This window comes from Mizuhopecten yessoensis, unplaced genomic scaffold (genome assembly GCF_002113885.1).
Source record: "Mizuhopecten yessoensis strain PY_sf001 unplaced genomic scaffold, ASM211388v2 scaffold6697, whole genome shotgun sequence".
Taxonomy (NCBI): domain Eukaryota; kingdom Metazoa; phylum Mollusca; class Bivalvia; order Pectinida; family Pectinidae; genus Mizuhopecten; species Mizuhopecten yessoensis.
In genome coordinates, this window is record NW_018406679.1 from 211,862 (window position 1) to 230,651 (window position 18,790).

General features: G+C 38.1%; 1 protein-coding gene across 2 annotated transcripts in view; it reads right to left on the minus strand.

Annotated features, from left to right (window-relative positions):
• Positions 1–18,790, minus strand: part of LOC110452470 (general transcription factor 3C polypeptide 5-like) — a 58,855-nt gene that overhangs the window by 10,824 nt on the left and 29,241 nt on the right. Inside the window, exon 8 of one of the 2 annotated variants that reach the window (XM_021501028.1) lies at positions 14,052–14,193. The exons of the other annotated variant lie outside the window; for it this stretch is intronic. Within the exon in view, the coding sequence (XP_021356703.1) occupies positions 14,052–14,193 (142 nt within the window). The remainder of the gene's footprint in view (positions 1–14,051; positions 14,194–18,790) is intronic. 2 annotated transcript variants of the gene reach the window in all.

Here is an 18,790-nt window from a genome sequence, read left to right on the forward strand (position 1 = left end):
AGCAATCATGGCAAACTATTCTCCAAATGAGATCAAGGGAATATGCCAGACCCCAAGGCCAATCCTTGTAGCATAGCTATATTAGATTTTTCATGCCCAGCAATTTTATGTATGGTTATGGGGTGGGGATCTCAACTGTTTCCAAGCTTTGACTCAGAATTTAGGTCCCTAGGGTTGTGTCCAGACCCCAGGACCGATTCTAATATCTTGACTGCATTTGTCTCTTTTTGCCAAGCATTTGTATATATAGTTTTGGGGTGGGGATCTCAACCGTTTCAAAGGTATGACCCAGGGGCCAAGTCTGCAAGGGTGGGGCAGACCCTGGGATCAATTCTAATATCATGACTGCATTCGTCTCTTTATGCCCAACAATTGTATATATAGTTTCGGGGTGGGGATATTAACCATTTCAAAGTTATGTACCCTATATAAGTGATTGGTACCCTATATAAGTAGTTGGTACCCTATATAAATGATTGGTACCCTATATCAGTGGTTGGTACCCTATATCAGTGGTTGGTACCTTATATAAGTGGTTGGTACCCTTATATAAGTGGTTGGTACCCTATATAAGTGGTTGGTACCCTATATAAGTGGTTGGTACCCCTATATAAGTCGTTGGTACCCTATGTAAGTGGTTGGTACCCTATATAAGTGGTTGGTACCCTTATATAAGTGGTTGGTACCCTATATAAGTGGTTGGTACCCTATATAAGTGGTTGGTACCCCTATATAAGTCGTTGGTACCCTATGTAAGTGGTTGGTACCCTATATAAGTGGTTGGTACCCTTATATAAGTGGTTGGTACCCTATATAAGTGGTTGGTACCCTATATAAGTGGTTGGTACCCCTATATAAGTCGTTGGTACCCTATGTAAGTGGTTGGTACCCTATATAAGTGGTTGGTACCCTTATATAAGTGGTTGGTACCCTATATAAGTGGTTGGTACCCTATATAAGTGGTTGGTACCCTATATAAGTGGTTGGTACCCTATATAAGTGGTTGGTACCCTATATCAGTGGTTGGTACCCTATATAAGTGGTTTGTACCCTATATAAGTGGTTGGTACCCTTATATAAGTGGTTGGTACCATATATCTGTGGTTGGTACCCTTATATAAGTGGTTGGTACCCCTATATAAGTGGTTGGTACCCTATGTAAGTGGTTGGTACCCTATATAAGTGGTTGGTACCCTATATAAGTGGTTGGTACCCTATATAAGTGGTTGGTACCCTATATAAGTGGTTGGTACCCTATATAAGTGGTTGGTACCTTATATAAGTGGTTTGTACCCTATATAAGTGGTTGGTACCCTTATATAAGTGGTTGGTACCATATATCTGTGGTTGGTACCCTTATATAAGTGGTTGGTACCCCTATATAAGTGGTTGGTACCCTATGTAAGTGGTTGGTACCCTATATAAGTGGTTGGTACCCTATATAAGTGGTTTGTATATACATGTCTACTTTGTTGTAGGGATAGGACTTTACTGTATGATGTATAGTGCTGTTTCTATGTGCTCATATACAGGTCATGGGCAACTACATCTAAATGTATAGCCCTGAAAATAAAGTTGTACTTATTTAACTTTTGAACTACAGTTGAAGATCCTGGTGACCTTAGTACAGTGCAGACTTCTATGGTTGATACAGGTATATTTCAAGCTTCATCAAGTTATCTTCAATGGTTTAAAATCAAACCCGGATACGTTTTATTAAAAGAAATGTAATTATTTTGACCTTTGACCTAGAGGTGAGGGTCATAGTGAATCACAGTGCACTACACACCTTATGTGTATAATGCAGGTATATAACTCAAGTTTGATTACAACTCGTCATACAAGGGTAAAAGTAAGTGATTTTTTGTAGTAGAAATGCGCCTTATTTCCCACTAGACTGTAAATTCACACATGTGGTGTTTGAAATTTGAACTAAGGGATTGGAATCAACTGGAGTTTCATGATCCAGAAAGATAATTGAATATATTTGATTAATATCAATAAATTGAATAATACTGTAATTGATAAATAATTTGCTTAGATATAAGTTGTTTCTGTTACAGACATGTGAGAGTCAGCTGGTGGCCATTTAAATATCAATATAATATGTAATATTCTCAAATATAAAATCACAAATCACTTGCAGCAACACTTGTATTTTCCAGTATCGCCAATGGTCGACGTGTGAGACAGTAGACCTTACAATAGATTTTGTTTAATCACTAGTTCCAACAGATCTCATATATTACTACACTCAGTTCCATAATAGTCTTCATTTGTGCAAATCCCCAATGGAAGCACTTCAATGAAAGGGAAAGTTGCAAATGGTTCAGCTTTGTCATTTTATGTTTTTCATCAAATGGAAAGAAATTATATTTTTTATAGGGACATCCGGGTATCCAATACATAACTAATTTATTACAACCACAATATGACAATCAGCAATCAAAAGTCTCTAATCATTGCTCATTCAACCGATCATCAGCAATAATCAATATTTGTGGCAACACTAGTGTGAACAGAGTGATGAATTATATATCTGTAATTGACGACTGATACAGGCAGAGTTTGATAAAAAAAAAATCATATACATTGTACACATCAAAACAATTTGATTGAGTACATTATCCCTATGTAATTATTCCCATATGAGATATTCCATCATTTAATTTGTCCAAACCGATCTCAACAAAGAGCAAGCATAACACAGCATCTGTATGTGTTGCTACCTCGCAGCACCTAACACTACTACTCATATCCCCCAAGGTTTCTCACCATCCAGCGGACTGTCATCAGGGTCAGCGCTTCTGGGCCACACTAAGCTCACAAATATTTCATATTTTCCAAAAAACATAATGAAAATCTTGTGATAACATGCTTGCAAGTATTGCATGCAGCATACAAAGAAGAGATCCAAACAGATCATCGGATGACAGGAAACAGAAATACCCTAAAGTTAACACATTAAAAAGTCATATAATTTCAAAATAATTATCATGCAACTTTATCATCTAAAGCTGACAATCAGTGACAACACAACCCCTTCCCCCTCCCCATCTCTCTCTCCAGCAGCATACAGTGATACAGAGTATGCCTTACAGATAAGCCATCTTGTAATTTCCAGATGATTCTCGAGGGAGGAAAATTCCTATAAAACTGAAACACATCATCCAGTATAAACTATTGATTGATTAGTCAGAGCTCACATCTTCCCGTCAGAAACACCAGAACACTGTGAACTGCAGAATTATAACAGTGCAATATGATTGATATGTTACAATTAAGACATTTGTCATACTATTTTCATAGTAAAGAATGATATAAACAAGGGGCCCAAGGGGCCTTAACACTCACATGAGATTTATGACCTAACTAAATGGCAAAATGATAAACAGACACTATAAGACCCAGGCACTACTGCTGGGACACTTAAAACAATGCTTACATCATTCTGATCATACTAAAAGTTCAAAATTGACTTTCAAGGTGGCTGCCATGGTGGCCATATTGGATTTCAAATCTGTCCCAAAATAACAAGTACATTTTATAGTCAAGTCTTTGATGCACTTATCATTTTCATGAAGTTTCAGCAAAATCAGTTCTGTGAAATTTGCATTGAAAATCTAAAGAGTTTACTAAAATGGCAGCCACGGTGGCAAAATATACTCTGTACGTATAAAAGCTTTTCAAACTGGCTCCAAAAATAACAAGAATTGGTCAAGCCCAAGTACTGATCTTTCCCACAACAGCTAGCAGACACCTGACGCCAGACAAAAGTGGATAGCAATCACTCACATGATTCTCATATGAACAAAAAAAAGGACAATGGTGAAATGATAAAATGGCTGAATCTATTTGTTTCTTACACTGCACAGTGGTATCAATAAAGGGCTACATCTATTTGTTTCTTACACTGCACAGTGGTATCAATAAAGGGCTACATCTATTTGTTTCTTACACTGCACAGTGGTATCAATAAAGGGCTACATCTATTTGTTTCTTACAATATGGTATCAATATACTGTAGGTAATAAAATTACTCTGTCCAATTCTTACAGCCATTTGTACAAATGAATGCAGTTATGAATTATTGAAGTAGTCTCCTCTATTTGTAAGTGTGACAGGGTCTTCAATTACTACTATCACCTGTTTACTATACCTGTATAACTTGCTGTAAGTGTATGGTTGTAACTATTGTCTGTTTGCTATAACCATCTTGAATCTTGGTATCTATCCAAGTACAGCATGTAGATTGTAGATGTTGATTTTTCAAGAACAAGAGGCCCAGAGGGCATGAAACTGACATATAGGTAACTTCAGACAAAAGTTTTAAGATATTGTTGATTGAAATTTGAAATTTGAATTTTAAAGCTTTTAACTAACGCTGACCTTTGCCTCCAGCTAGCACTTAAAGTTGACATTTGACCTAATTACTGTAAAAAAGGAATTGATTCACACGGCTGGTCTACATAACATACCCAGGTACAGTTGTGTGACCACACAACGCACCAAAAATATCGTGCGCACACCGTGCATACATCGTTCACACACCGTCCGCAAATCGTCCACCCATGGTGCGCACAATTGTACGATTTAACAATCGTTGTGCGCTTTTCTCCGCACAACTGTGCGATTGGGTACAATTTGTAGATCAATATTACGGAACGAAAAAAATATGGAAAGCTTGTATGCAATAATGAAAACTGTATGTATTATTGTAATTTCTCATCACAGTAATGAGGATTGTGTAGTTTTACAATGCGTGTAACACAGCATTACAGTGACCGTTAGACTGTCAAGAATGGGTTTCGCGCCAAGGTAACAGAATATGTAAATAACAATTTGATTAGTTATCAGGGTTTGACCTGGCCTGTACCTGACACATAGAGCTTATATGCGATACCGTATGACCGTAATGAAAACACAGCTGGACGTTTAGTATTTGTTATTTGCATTCGGTTTGCCTATAGCTCCCCTTCACCTGTCTTTTCACAACCCTGGCCCTACCTGACGAAATACGTAAGCGCCCCGGGCGGGGGAAAACCACCGTCCAGGTACATGAAGACAGCTAGTGGTTATGTTTACCTGTATACGGGACTGTGTTGTGATTTCACAGGTGTCGATTAAGGTCGTTTAAAAAATGCCGAAAACACAATTTCTAAATTTAAGAAAGTATAGATATAAAGATAAGTGTATAGGTGTAGGTAGAATATAGAAACATCGTTAAAATCAAGGTTTATATGTTTAAACACGAAACCGTATATATTGTTAAGGCATTCCTCAATTTACACCAACCACAATTGTTATCGCACAACGATCGCCCATCGTGCACACAAATGTGTGCAAGATCTGATCGCCCAAATTTTTATCGTTCACACATCGTGCACACATCGTTCACACACCATGCACACATCATGCGCACACCGCACATCGTGTAACGTTGGGCGATCCCACAACTGTATCATGACTGCAGACCAAATGGTTCTTCAGATATTGTTGTTTAAAGTTTTTATCATTTTTGACCCCTTTGACCTTAAAAGTAGGTCAAGGTTATTTTAATAAGGAAATTTTATAGCATTCCATCCCAGGTACCAACTGGCCAAATATCATGACCCTGGGCCTTATGGAACTTGAGAAGAAGATTGTTGAAGCTTTTAACCCATGTTGACCTTTGACCCCGACTAGCACTTAAAGTTAACCTTTTACCTCATTACTGTAATGAAGAAAAAAACAATTCACACAGCTGGTCTGTATAACATACCCGAGTATTATAACTCTAGTCCAAATGGTTCTTAGGATGTTGTTGTTTCAATTTTTTAACATATTTGACCCCTTGACCTTGAAACTAGCTATAGGTCAATGTCATTTTAATGAGGAAACTTTATAGTACTCCATCCCAGATACCCACTAGCCAAGTATCATGACTCTAGTCCAAATGGTTCTTAGGCTATTGTTGTTTGAAGGTTTTTTTACCATATTTGACCCCTGTGACCTTGAATACTACGTTTCTTCTCTTCAACAAGATACTTCTCATGGAAATTTTTTTCTTCTTCTTTCCCCTCTTTTGTAAAAATTGTTTAAATGGATTGTAGTGTAAAGATTCTAGTTCTCCGACTTACAACTGCAGTTAGCATATACAATTGATTCTCAGGTTTCTTAAGATGAGGCATTATATATATACTGTTACATTAAATAGTTTAGGTCTGCACTAAAAAGCAGTTGAAGTTTAAATAGGACCTGTCTGTTGAGTTTGTTATTTAAGTGTAGCTCCAGAATAAGGCTAAACCCTCAGTGTATATACTACAAAACTAGCCCGAGTTTCCTCAGGCCCTATCACAAGACTTTTTGACATATAGATGTCTGGTGTGGGGCCAGAGCTCACTGCTATATGAAAACGTGGAATTCTCCGACACCGTTTGGTATCGGAGAGTTATGAGGTGCTGACAACAAAAATCTACTATGACACAACACATACCTCACATATATCTATAAATGGATTATTTATTGATTCAAATCAGCTCTTATTATCACCAACAGTTGTTAAATTCCGACAGTAAATTCCTTGATTTTCAATCATTCTCCACCTGATCGAACGCCATTTTTGTAGGTCATAGGATGACTAATCAACAGACCGCAGTGATCCAGACCAAAAGCAGAATATATTATACTTGTTTAGAAGATTTCTTGTTTAAAAGATTTGTTGTTTAGAAGATTTCCGGACCGCATCTTTTTGCTGATTAGTCACTCCTGATGCCAAACGGTGTCGGAGAATTCCACGTTTTTATATAGCAGTGCGCTCTGGCCCCACACCAGGCATCTATATGTCAAAAAGTCTAAGTCTGCAGGTGTTAGGGCCAGAGGAAACTCAGGCTAACTATAAAACTAGCGTTTATAATATCATAACATAACAATTAAAAATTACAACAGGCCGAGATTCATGGTTACCCACTTCAAGATGGAGTTGAAACATTGTACAGAGTTGTGTTTTAAGTCTACAGTGTATAAATAAATCCCATCTAGAAATACTCAGGTAAAAACAGAAAATGAAGATAACACCTTCCTAACGTATACCAGGTTTATGTCTCTCAAGGCCTAGGAATTAGTTCATAATACCCTATTCAGCTTCATGTCATTTTGAAATAAAATTTGAATCTAAGAATTACTTAAACAAGAGGCCTAGAGGGCCTGTATCGCTCACCTGGAAATGTAAATAAAATTGAAGTTGGAATAGCTAGATGTTGCTGGTAGTGTACATGGTTAGTGAGGGGTTACATTTATATGCAATTAATTGGACAAAATCCTGTCCTTCCTACAGAAGGACAAGGATTTTGAAAAATTTGCTATGTTTCTCCTACTGGGCCCCGCCCCTCTGCCCCAAGGGGGGTCAGACCCACCTTTGATACAAAATCAGGTCGCCTTTACCCAATGATGCTTTAGACCAAATATGGACAAAATCCTGTTATTCCTACAGAAGGACAAGGATTTTGAAGAATTTGCTATGTTTCCCCTATTGGGCCCCTCCCCTCTGCCACCAGGGGGGCCACACCAAGACTAAGATGCAATGATGCTCCAGACTAATTTAGGATAAAATTCTTTAATCTCTATGGTAGAAGAAGGATTTTAAAGGTTTCACCTCTATTTCCCCTATTCCGCCCCGCCCCTCTGCCCCCAAGGGGGCAACACCCACCGTTTATACAAAATTGAGTCTCCTTTGCCCAAGTATGCTCCAGACTAAATAAGGATAAAATCCTTTAATCCCTACAGTAGAAGAAGGATTTTAAATGTTTTACCTCTATTTTCATTATTTGGCCCCGCCCCTCTGCCCCCAAGGGAGCCATACCCACTGTTTATACAAAATTGAGTTCTTTTTGGCCCAAGGATGCTCCAGACTAAATAAGGATCCCCTAATCCCTACGATAGAAAAAGGATTTTAAAGGTTTTACTTCTATTTTCCCTATTTTTCCCCACCCCTCTGCCCCCAGGGGGGCCACACCCACCGTTTATACAAAATTGTGTCCCCTTGGCCCAAGGATGCTCAAGTCAAATTTAGGATAAAATCCCTTAATCCCTATGGTAGAAGAAGGATTTAAAAGGTTTTACCTCTTATTTCCCCTATTCAGCCCCGCCCTACTGCCCCCAAGGGTGCTACACCCACCATTTATACAAAATTGTGTTTCCTTGGCCCAAGGGTGCTCCAGACTAAGTTAGAATGAAAGCCCTTAATTCCTACGGTAGAAGAAGGATTTTAAAGGTTTTCCCTCTATTTCCCCTATTCGGCCCCGCCCCACTGCCCCCAAGGGTGCTACACCCACCGTTTATACAAAATTGTGTTTCCTTGGCCCAAGGATGCTCCAGACTAAGTTAGAATGAAATCCCTTAATTTCTACGGTAGAAGAAGGTTTTACCTCTATTTCCATTGTTTGGCACCGCCCATCTGCCCCAAGGGGGGCCCCGAACACCGTTTTTACAAAATTGAGTCTCCTTGGCCTAAGGATGCTCCAGACAAAATTTAGTCAAAACTAGTAGCATTTTAAAGGAAAAGTTGACGGACGGACGCTGCAGTATGGCATAAGCTCACTATAGTCCTTCGGACCAAGTGAGCTAAAAACTTAAACATGCATGTTTTGGAACACCAGTATTTCAACACATAACATGAAACTACAAATATTTTACAGGTACTTTTGAAAAGAATCGCAGGATGTAATGAAACCGATGATACCTGTACAGGTATGCAAATAAAATCACTTTACCTTCCCTATGTAAAAGGAGCTGTTTATGTTCTGGGCGCATATTTATGAAATAAAATACCCATTAAACACAAACCTGTTTTTGTGACTTCTGATCTCTCTACCATGTGATAAGGATGAACCAGGTTAGATGTGAGACCATTATCGGTACATCAATACATAGTAAACTAGCCATTCATGAACCAGGTTAGATGTGAGACCATTATCGGTACATCAATACATAGTAAACTAGCCATTCATCATCATCAAACCTCAGTGTTAAATTACCCCATTACCACTTGTGATATTTTCAGACTGAAATTACCCCATTACCACTTGTGATATTTTCAGACTGAAATTACCCCATTACCACTTGTGATATTTTCAGACTGAAATTACCCCATTACCACTTGTGATATTTTCAGACTGAAATTACCCCATTACCACTTGTGATATTTTCAGACTGAAATTACCCCATTACCACTTGTGATATTTTCAGACTGAAATTACCCCATTACCACTTGTGATATTTTCAGACTGAAATTACCCCATTACCACTTGTGATATTTTCAGACTGAAATTACCCCATTACCACTTGTGATATTTTCAGACTGAAATTACCCCATTACCACTTGTGATATTTTCAGACTGAAATTACCCCATTACCACTTGTGATATTTTCAGACTGAAATTACCCCATTACCACTTGTGATATTTTCAGACTGAAATTACCCCATTACCACTTGTGATATTTTCAGACTGAAATTACCCCATTACCACTTGTGATATTTTCAGACTGAAATTACCCCATTACCACTTGTGATATTTTCAGACTGAAATTCATTGAAGTATCAGGGAATACTGGGACAAAGCATAATCATGATTTAACAATGAATCACTACCTGTATATTTGTAAACTGCGATGATTTAAGTGCCATCAAGCTAACACATTATCCAACAACACTAGTGTCGCTCGTATCTTGTAGGAACGATAATGATTTGATATTCATGAATTCTTTGAATGCTTATGCAGATCTTTTCGACACAGAAGTAGCAGGGAATGAGTTTGTAAGAAGATATATAACATCCAAGGGCACGAACAATATGATAACATTGCATTTTTACCTTGTTTGTATAAGATGTCAAGGGGGGGGGGGGGGGGGGGGGATTATTCTAGAAGTCCCTATTTACATCTATAAATAAATATTGTTAATTATGGTTAAATACATATTATCCTGTTGAAAAATGTCGTAATAATCCAGCCCCTTGGCCTGATATTGGAGTCTCGGGCTGAAAAGGAGGAGGAAATGGAAATGCATGGTCATACGATAACCTCTACTTTTACCTTATTTGTATAAGATGTCAACGGGAAAAAATGTTGATTTATAATGCACCACAACTACAATGTATTGTAGGCATCCCTGTTTACATAACCCGGTTCATTATGGTGGAATTTACAAGTCTAACCAGGTTCCTACAAACAAATTATCCTGTTATAAGATATCATAATAAGACACTAGAAAGGACCTTCAGGATGGGGGCCCCACCAAATTGTTCTCATAAACCAGCACCACACATTATTACACCTGTAAAAATTGTGTTAGATTACAGTGATTTTTTTTAATCAAGAGGCATAACTCTCTTAAAAGGGAGAAATGTAAACTTTTAAAGTAAGGTGCACAAGTGCATGATAAGCTGGTATAATGTGGACATGGATTATAGAGTTAACATACTTGCCAACTTTTGAAATTTTCATGGCAGAGGTTACGCTTGCACGGAATTAAAAACATAAATAAAAGGTGTGTATATACCCCATGGGGAAAATATCACTTTTAAAGGGCATCTTCTGAGCTGTTCTTTAAGATGGAATCATAATACCTTAGAAAATAGGTAAGCGAGTTCACTGGTTGAAGATGATCAATTTTATTTTCCAAAATCGGGAGTCTCCCTCCAAAAAAGGGAGAGTTGGCAATTATGCGCTAATTAGGAGACGGGAGTAGAGTAGGGACTGACATAAAGACACCCTACCTGAATCTAATGAAGGCCACTTTAGTTTATTGTATTTAGAACTGTTTGACTGGTTTGACCAGAGTTTCTCACGCATGAAATAGGGACAGACTTAGTGATCTGATGTTGCTACTCAGGTGAGGCGTGACAAAGTCATTACCACAGGTCTGTCAGGGTTTACCTCGTCAGGCTTTACCTCGTAACTGTTCCATTTAATTGTAGAGTACTGGTTTTTCTGCAGTAACAGGCCCCAGCACACCACCCTAACTTTGTCCCATTATCCCTTATTTTAACAACACTAGATTTTTTACACAGGTCCCCAGACATCACACCACAGGGAAACTGGTCGTATGATGTATAGCTTGCAGACTCTATCAACACAAAATGATAACTAGGTATTCATTTTACAAGTTTATGATGCGTGAATTAAAATGTTCTCTAGCATCCTAGGCCTGTCTGTCGATTTACATGTGGCTTAACAATGTACAGGAGCTTGCTGTCGGAAGTTCTGACATTTATGTACCAAACCTGACCGCATAGAACGGCCAACACATAGTTTGTTAGCAGGTATAACATTACAATGGCTGGACAATTGTATCATTGAGTTTGATTATGACAATTCTGGGTTATTTTTTTATTTCACGTTTTCATCATTTTTTTCACCAGAAGAGACACCATGCATTTTTTAAGATTCAAATGAAGATCATAATAGAACAGAAATATGAATATGTGAATTTTCAGATGGAGGGCAATAATCATTGAAAATAAAATCGGTGAAAAAAGTACTACTGATATGGATGCTTAAATAGTCAAGATAACCAGGGTAGAAATCTACTCTGGGTAAACACACATAATTGTAAAGACCGTCTACCTCTGATGTAGATAAGACAGCCTTTGAGCTTATTTTCTTAAATAAATAATATACATATTATGAAATAAACTTAGCATTAGATTTATACTTCTCAAAGACACATAATAAAAGGGGATAATACATGATAACTGACCTCCTCCGTCACAACATTGAGTATAAAGTGTTCCTAAAGGACAAATCAAAAGCAGACTAAGATAATAGCCCACCAGGCCCCGCCCCTACTCTCCACTCCTCTTTTCTTCATATTGGCATCATCTACAAACATGATCACATTTTGTACCTGGCAGGTTTTCCTCACCACCTGTGTATCTAGATTAACAAAGTTCTATGATATCATTATTCAAGCAAACTACTAAAGATTTGTCAGAACTAGCTCCCAACCTGTGATATTTAAATCGAGTACAGGAGAGTCAAGGTCATCAAGACTTTCAGAAAACACATTTTGTGCAGTAATCACTGAATTCCCCCTATATGTCGTAATTGATGGGACCTCAATCAAAGAACAGACCATACCATTGACTGATTATAGGGAAGGTGGGATATAAAATACCGATGACTAAGAATGTCTGCATAACTTACTGAAATTGAGTATGTAATGAGATACATCAAATGTTAACCTTATATGGTAATTGTCAGACAGGTTTAAGTATGAACCACACACTTTCACCTGAATGCTGATTTGACATGCGTTATAAAGCCACTGACTGTGAAATACAGCTACAACAAGATCACTATTTTTTAATCAGCATGTTTTGGTAGATCTGGGACAACTTTAGGGTTACAAACCTGAAATGTTTAGGTGAATCCTAGGGGGTTTTGGTAGATTTGGGACAACTTTAGGGTTACAAACCTGAAATGTTTAGGTGAATCCTGGGGGGTTTTGGTAGATCTGGGACAACTTTAGGGTTACAAACCTGAAATGTTTAGGTGAATCCTAGGGGGTTTTGGTAGATTTGGGACAACTTTAGGGTTACAAACCTGAAATGTTTAGGTGAATCCTGGGGGGTTTTGGTAGATCTGGGACAACTTTAGGGTTACAAACCTGAAATGTTTAGGTGAATCCTAGGGGGTTTTGGTAGATCTGGGACAACTTTAGGGTTACAAACGTGAAATGCTTAGGTGAATCCCAGGGGGTTTTGGTAGATCTGGGACAACTTTAGGGTTACAAACGTGAAATGTTTAGGTGAATCCTAGGGGGTTTATGTGCAACATTCACTTGATATTTCAGAGGAGGATCTTAAAACCAATTTATTATTGTTTTTTGCTTTATCAACACTGGAAAATATATTTCCAGCCTTTGATCATAGGGGCTATTTGTTTAATTTCATTGTTTATTTTTTATATTCATAGAAATATATCCCATGATCTTGCAGAATGGGCACACAAGATATCCAACCAGGTATTTTTAATGAAAACTTTCAGTGGAAAAAAAAAAATCATTGTAAAAGATATCATTTCTTCATTATACCATGTTTTCCATACAGCAATTGAGAAGTCAATTATTTATCTCTCATACAAACCTATGTATTGTGACTTTAACAGTATGCTTCACATTTCCAATGTTTATTTATTTGAAGATGAAACAAACTTACGCCTTGCTATGTAGTCTACCATAGAGACCTGCTGTACAAACTTACGCCTTGCTATGTAGTCTAACATAGAGACCTCCTGTACAAACTTACGCCTTGCTATGTAGTCTACCATAGAGAACTGCTGCAAAACCTTCCGCCTTGCTATGTAGTCTACCATAGAGACCTGCTGTACAAACTTGGGCCTTGCTATGTAGCCTACCATAGAGACCTCCTGTACAAACTTGGGCCTTGCTATGTAGTCTCCCATAGAGACCTGCTGTACAAACTTACGCCTTGCTATGTAGTCTACCATAGAGACCTGCTGTACAAACTTGGGCCTTGCTATGTAGCCTACCATAGAGACCTCCTGTACAAACTTGGGCCTTGCTATGTAGTCTACCATAGAGCCCTCCTGTACAAACTTGCGCCTTGCTATGTAGTCTACCATAGAGACCTGCTGTACAAACTTGGGCCTTGCTATGTAGCCTACCATAGAGACCTCCTGTACAAACTTGGGCCTTGCTATGTAGTCTCCCATAGAGACCTGCTGTACAAACTTACGCCTTGCTATGTAGTCTAACATAGAGACCTGCTGTACAAACTTGGGCCTTGCTATGAAGTCTACCATAGAGACCTGCTGTACAAACTTACGACTTGCTATGTAGTCTACCATAGAGACCTGCTGTACAAACTTACGCCTTGCTATGTAGTCTAACATAGAGACCTGCTGTACAAACTTGGGCCTTGCTATGTAGTCTACCATAGAGCCCTCCTGTACAAACTTGCGCCTTGCTATGTAGTCTACCATAGAGACCTGCTGTACAAACTTGGGCCTTGCTATGTAGTCTACCATAGAGACCTCCTGTACAAACTTACGCCTTGCTATGTAGTCTACCATAGAGACCTGCTGGTCCTCCTCATTACTCAGTATCTTCATAGTGTAATACGACATCAGGTCTCGACATTTGTCAATGGCCATTGCCTCACACCACCCATCTCTCTCTGTGCACGTCTTCTCCTGAAAATATATGAGTGGTCAAGATATTTGATAAAGATGACCCCAATCTACCCCGTCCCCTTAGTCAAAAGTGTAGCAATGTTTTGTGGAACAACTTAAGAGGTCTTATGTCATCAAAGTCCTCCTTTTGTTCTTTTTCTAATGTGAAGGCATCTTCATTACAGAAAAGTATCTCAATAACCTACAATGTTTCCGAGTGATGTATTAAATGTCCTACTTTACATACAGTAGGCAAGTCAAAGACAATGTATGTAAAGCATGTACATGTATATTGAACATTTAAATGACCCAAAAAATATATTAAATATGCATGGTTTTAACCCCACACATTTTATTCCCCGTCTGCCATTGCCTTGTGTAATTGATAGTGTGACACACAGGATCCTTGTTTTTTCACACTGCATAAATATGTAATGGTTAACATCCTAGGAATGTCACCATGTGTATGACAGTACAAATGTAGCAGTTAAAACCATATCAGTATTCAGAGTTTTAAATGTCCATTTAAAGTAAGGATCAGGCAGAATACTGACCAAGGTCAGTCATCTTTATCAATAAATATTTTTGTCACAGGTGGCCGAGTGTTTACAGCTGGTTTACAGACAGTAGCTTTTATGGCACAGTATCATGTTAAGTTGCTTTTATAATGATACGCTCAAGGTCAAACTTAAGTTAACAAAACAAGTCCTGCTTTGACTCATACCGGGTAATATAAAAGATCAAATTTGACACCCTGACTAAAATATTCTAAGTCTACAAAGGTAGCTTTCAGTAAATTTCCTCTGTGTTGTACAATTTGATTCAGAAATTCTGTGTAAATTTAGGTATTCTTTAGCAATATAGAAACAAATGTGCTCATCCTTTACAAAGTTCATCAACCAAACAGAACACATTGTATATACTTATATACACTACCGATCTGTTATCAAACAGAACCAATGTATGTACATATATATACACTACCGTTCTGTTATCAAACAGAACACATTGTATATACTTATATCCACTACCGATCTGTTATCAAACAGAACACATTGTATGTACTTGTATACACTACCAATTTGTTATCAAACAGAACACATTGTATGTACTTATATACACTACCAATCTGTTATCAAACAGAACACATTGTATGTACTTGTATACACTACCAATTTGTTATCAAACAGAACACATTGTATGTACATATATACACTACCGATCTGTTATCAAACAGAACACATTGTATGTACTTATAAACACTACCAATCTGTTATCAAACAGAACACATTGTATGTACTTGTATACATTACCAATTTGTTATCAAACAGAACACATTGTATGTACGTATATACACTACAGATCTGTTATCAAACAGAACACATTGTATGTACATATATACACTACCGATCTGTTATCAAACAGAACCAATGTATGTACATATATACACTACCGATCTGTTATCAAACAGAACACATTGTATGTACATATATACACTACCGATCTGTTATCAAACAGAACACATTGTATGTACTTATAAACACTACCAATCTGTTATCATACAGAACACATTGTATGTACTGATATACACTACCGATCTGTTATCAAACAGAACACATTGTATGTACGTATATATACACTAGCAATCTGTTATCAAACAGAACACATTGTATGTACTTATATACACTACAGATCTGTTATCAAACAGAACACATTGTATGTACTTATATACACTACAGATCTGTTATCAAGATTTTACTGAGTGTTTTTAATTGACAAAAAAAATCTGCAAATATGTATAAGAGAAAATATGGAAAACTATTATGTTTGTCATTTGCTGCCAATGATCAACTAATTATATTTATAACTACACATACCCTGTACATAACCTGTACATACACTGTACATACCCTGTGCATACACTGTACATACACTGTGCCTATCTGATGGCAGGGTCTACTATACTAGTACACAAGGACCTGTGTATTTGGCAGTCTTGAAGTCACTGATATATTGATCTCCAATATTGCCAGAGGCTCTTTACTTCTACCTTTACTTAAAGGTTCTGTAATGTTATTCCTTTTTCCTATCTGGTGTAATTTTGAATCTTCTGGGCTCCAACTCAAGCTGACACTGACTCCCAGTGTTGTGTCTGTGTTTGTTGACACATGTCAGTTTCACCTTATACAGAGTGTCGCAGTAAACAGCTGACATCTTGCAATATTCTCATCTTTTCATCCCAAATTTGCTTGCAGGGAGGAAATGTAGCAGTGTTGTGTAAATGGAACAAAACTGAGGAAACTGTAGTAAAAGTTTATCCCCTATAGTAAACACAGAGGTTTAAAAGTTTATCACCTATAGTAAACACAGAGGTTTAAAAGTTTATCCCCTATAGTAAACACAGAGGTTTAAAAGTTTATCACCTATAGTAAACACAGAGGTTTAAAAGTTTATCACCTATAGTAAACACAACGGTTTAAAAATGTATCACCTATAGTAAACACAGAGGTTTAAAAGTTTATCACCTATAGTAAACACAGAGGTTTAAAAGTGTATCACCTATAGTAAACATTGAGATTTAAAAAGTTTATCCCCTATAGTAAACACAGAGGTTTAAAAGTTTATCACCTATAGTAAACACTAAATGGAACAGAACAGTGGAATCTGTAGTAAAAGTTTATCACCTATAGTAAACACAGAGGTTTAAAAGTTTATCACCTATAGTAAACACAGAGGTTTAAAAGTTTATCACCTATAGTAAACACAGAGGTTGAGTCAAACTCGACTCGGATCATGAAGTTATTAGATAACATTCACATTGATATTTTCATTTTCTTTCACAGAATATGTCATGTGTGAAATGTGTAAAGCAACTAAGATTACGTTTCCAAATGACAAGGTTTTAAACTTGTCAACCGTGAAATGAACATTTCAACCCCCGGAATGTTATTTATAAATATTCTGATGATTCATCAGAAAAACTACTGACGACACAAAAATACTTGTAACAACACATTTTGGTCTTGTTTTTAACATACCTATCTAACATGGATAGAGAGACAATTGATGCCAGCATTATCCTAGCTTCTACAGTAGTTTTGGCCTTGTTAGCAGGAAAATGTATTAGCATAACTATCCTGAATACAGCATCTTAATTAATCCCACATAGACACATCTAATCCTTAAAATAATTAGTATAACTTACAAACCAAGGAGTGATACTTGTATATTTACTCAAAACAGAATACAGTGTTTACTCTTAATCTATCCTCACATATCAGATATTCTTTATATATTTCTAATTTTAACAGTAAATTTCTAGTCCAGTAACAGTAGTATTGTAAATGTAGAGGAAAATGACATGAGGCAATAGACACCTAACCAACTGCCTTTCACCAAGGCGGCCAGGGTTCGATTCCCCTGCCCGAGCACATGGGTTTTCTCCGGATTCTCCGGTTTCCTCTCACACTAAGATCCCCCACACTATCACAGGGCCAACGAGAGTGATTAATATAAGCTGAAATAACTTGGTTAATAATTGTTGTAAAATAAATAAAGTTTCCATTTAACCAACTGAGCTACTTAACACACCTCAAACTCCATCCCCTTTTTAAATCTTTATTCCCAAATAAAACACTATTTAAAACCTGGATTCATTAAGTTACCCCTTGCTCTGCACACGCCCACTATTTGAAACAACAGTTGGTCAGATGCACCACTGTTATTGGAGACAGAACAAGCAAGGGTGCCATGCAGGGTTGGAACTGGGACTTTCGACCTCTTCCAATACCCACTGAGCTACCTATACTAGTCACCACAGTCATCCAGCCAGGTCGCCCTACAGTATACGTCAATACTAGTCACCGCAGTCATCCAGCCAGGTCGCCCTACAGTATACCTCAATACTAGTCACCGCAGTCATCCAGCCAGGTCGCCCTACAGTATACCTCAATACTAGTCACCGCAGTCATCCAGCCAGGTCGCCCTACAGTATACCTCAATACTAGTCACCGCAGTCATCCAGCCAGGTCGCCCTACAGTATACCTCAATACTAGTCACCGCAGTCATCCAGCCAGGTCGCCCTACAGTATACCTCAATACTAGTCACCGCAGTCATCCAGCCAGGTCGCCCTACAGTATACCTCAATACTAGTCACCGCAGTCATCCAGCCAGGTCGCCCTACAGTATACCTCAATACTAGTCACCGCAGTCATCCAGCCAGGTCGCCCTACAGTATACCTCAATACTAGTCACCGCAGTCATCCAGCCAGGTCGCCCTACAGTATACCTCAATACTAGTCACCGCAGTCATCCAGCCAGGTCGCCCTACAGTATACCTCAATACTAGTCACCGCAGTCATCCAGCCAGGTCGCCCTACAGTATACCTCAATACTAGTCACCGCAGTCATCCAGCCAGGTCGCCCTACAGTATACCTCAATACTAGTCACCGCAGTCATCCAGCCAGGTCGCCCTACAGTATACCTCAATACTAGTCACCGCAGTCATCCAGCCAGGTCGCCCTACAGTATACCTCAATACTAGTCACCGCAGTCATCCAGCCAGGTCACCCTACAGTATACCTCAATACTAGTCACCGCAGTCATCCAGCCAGGT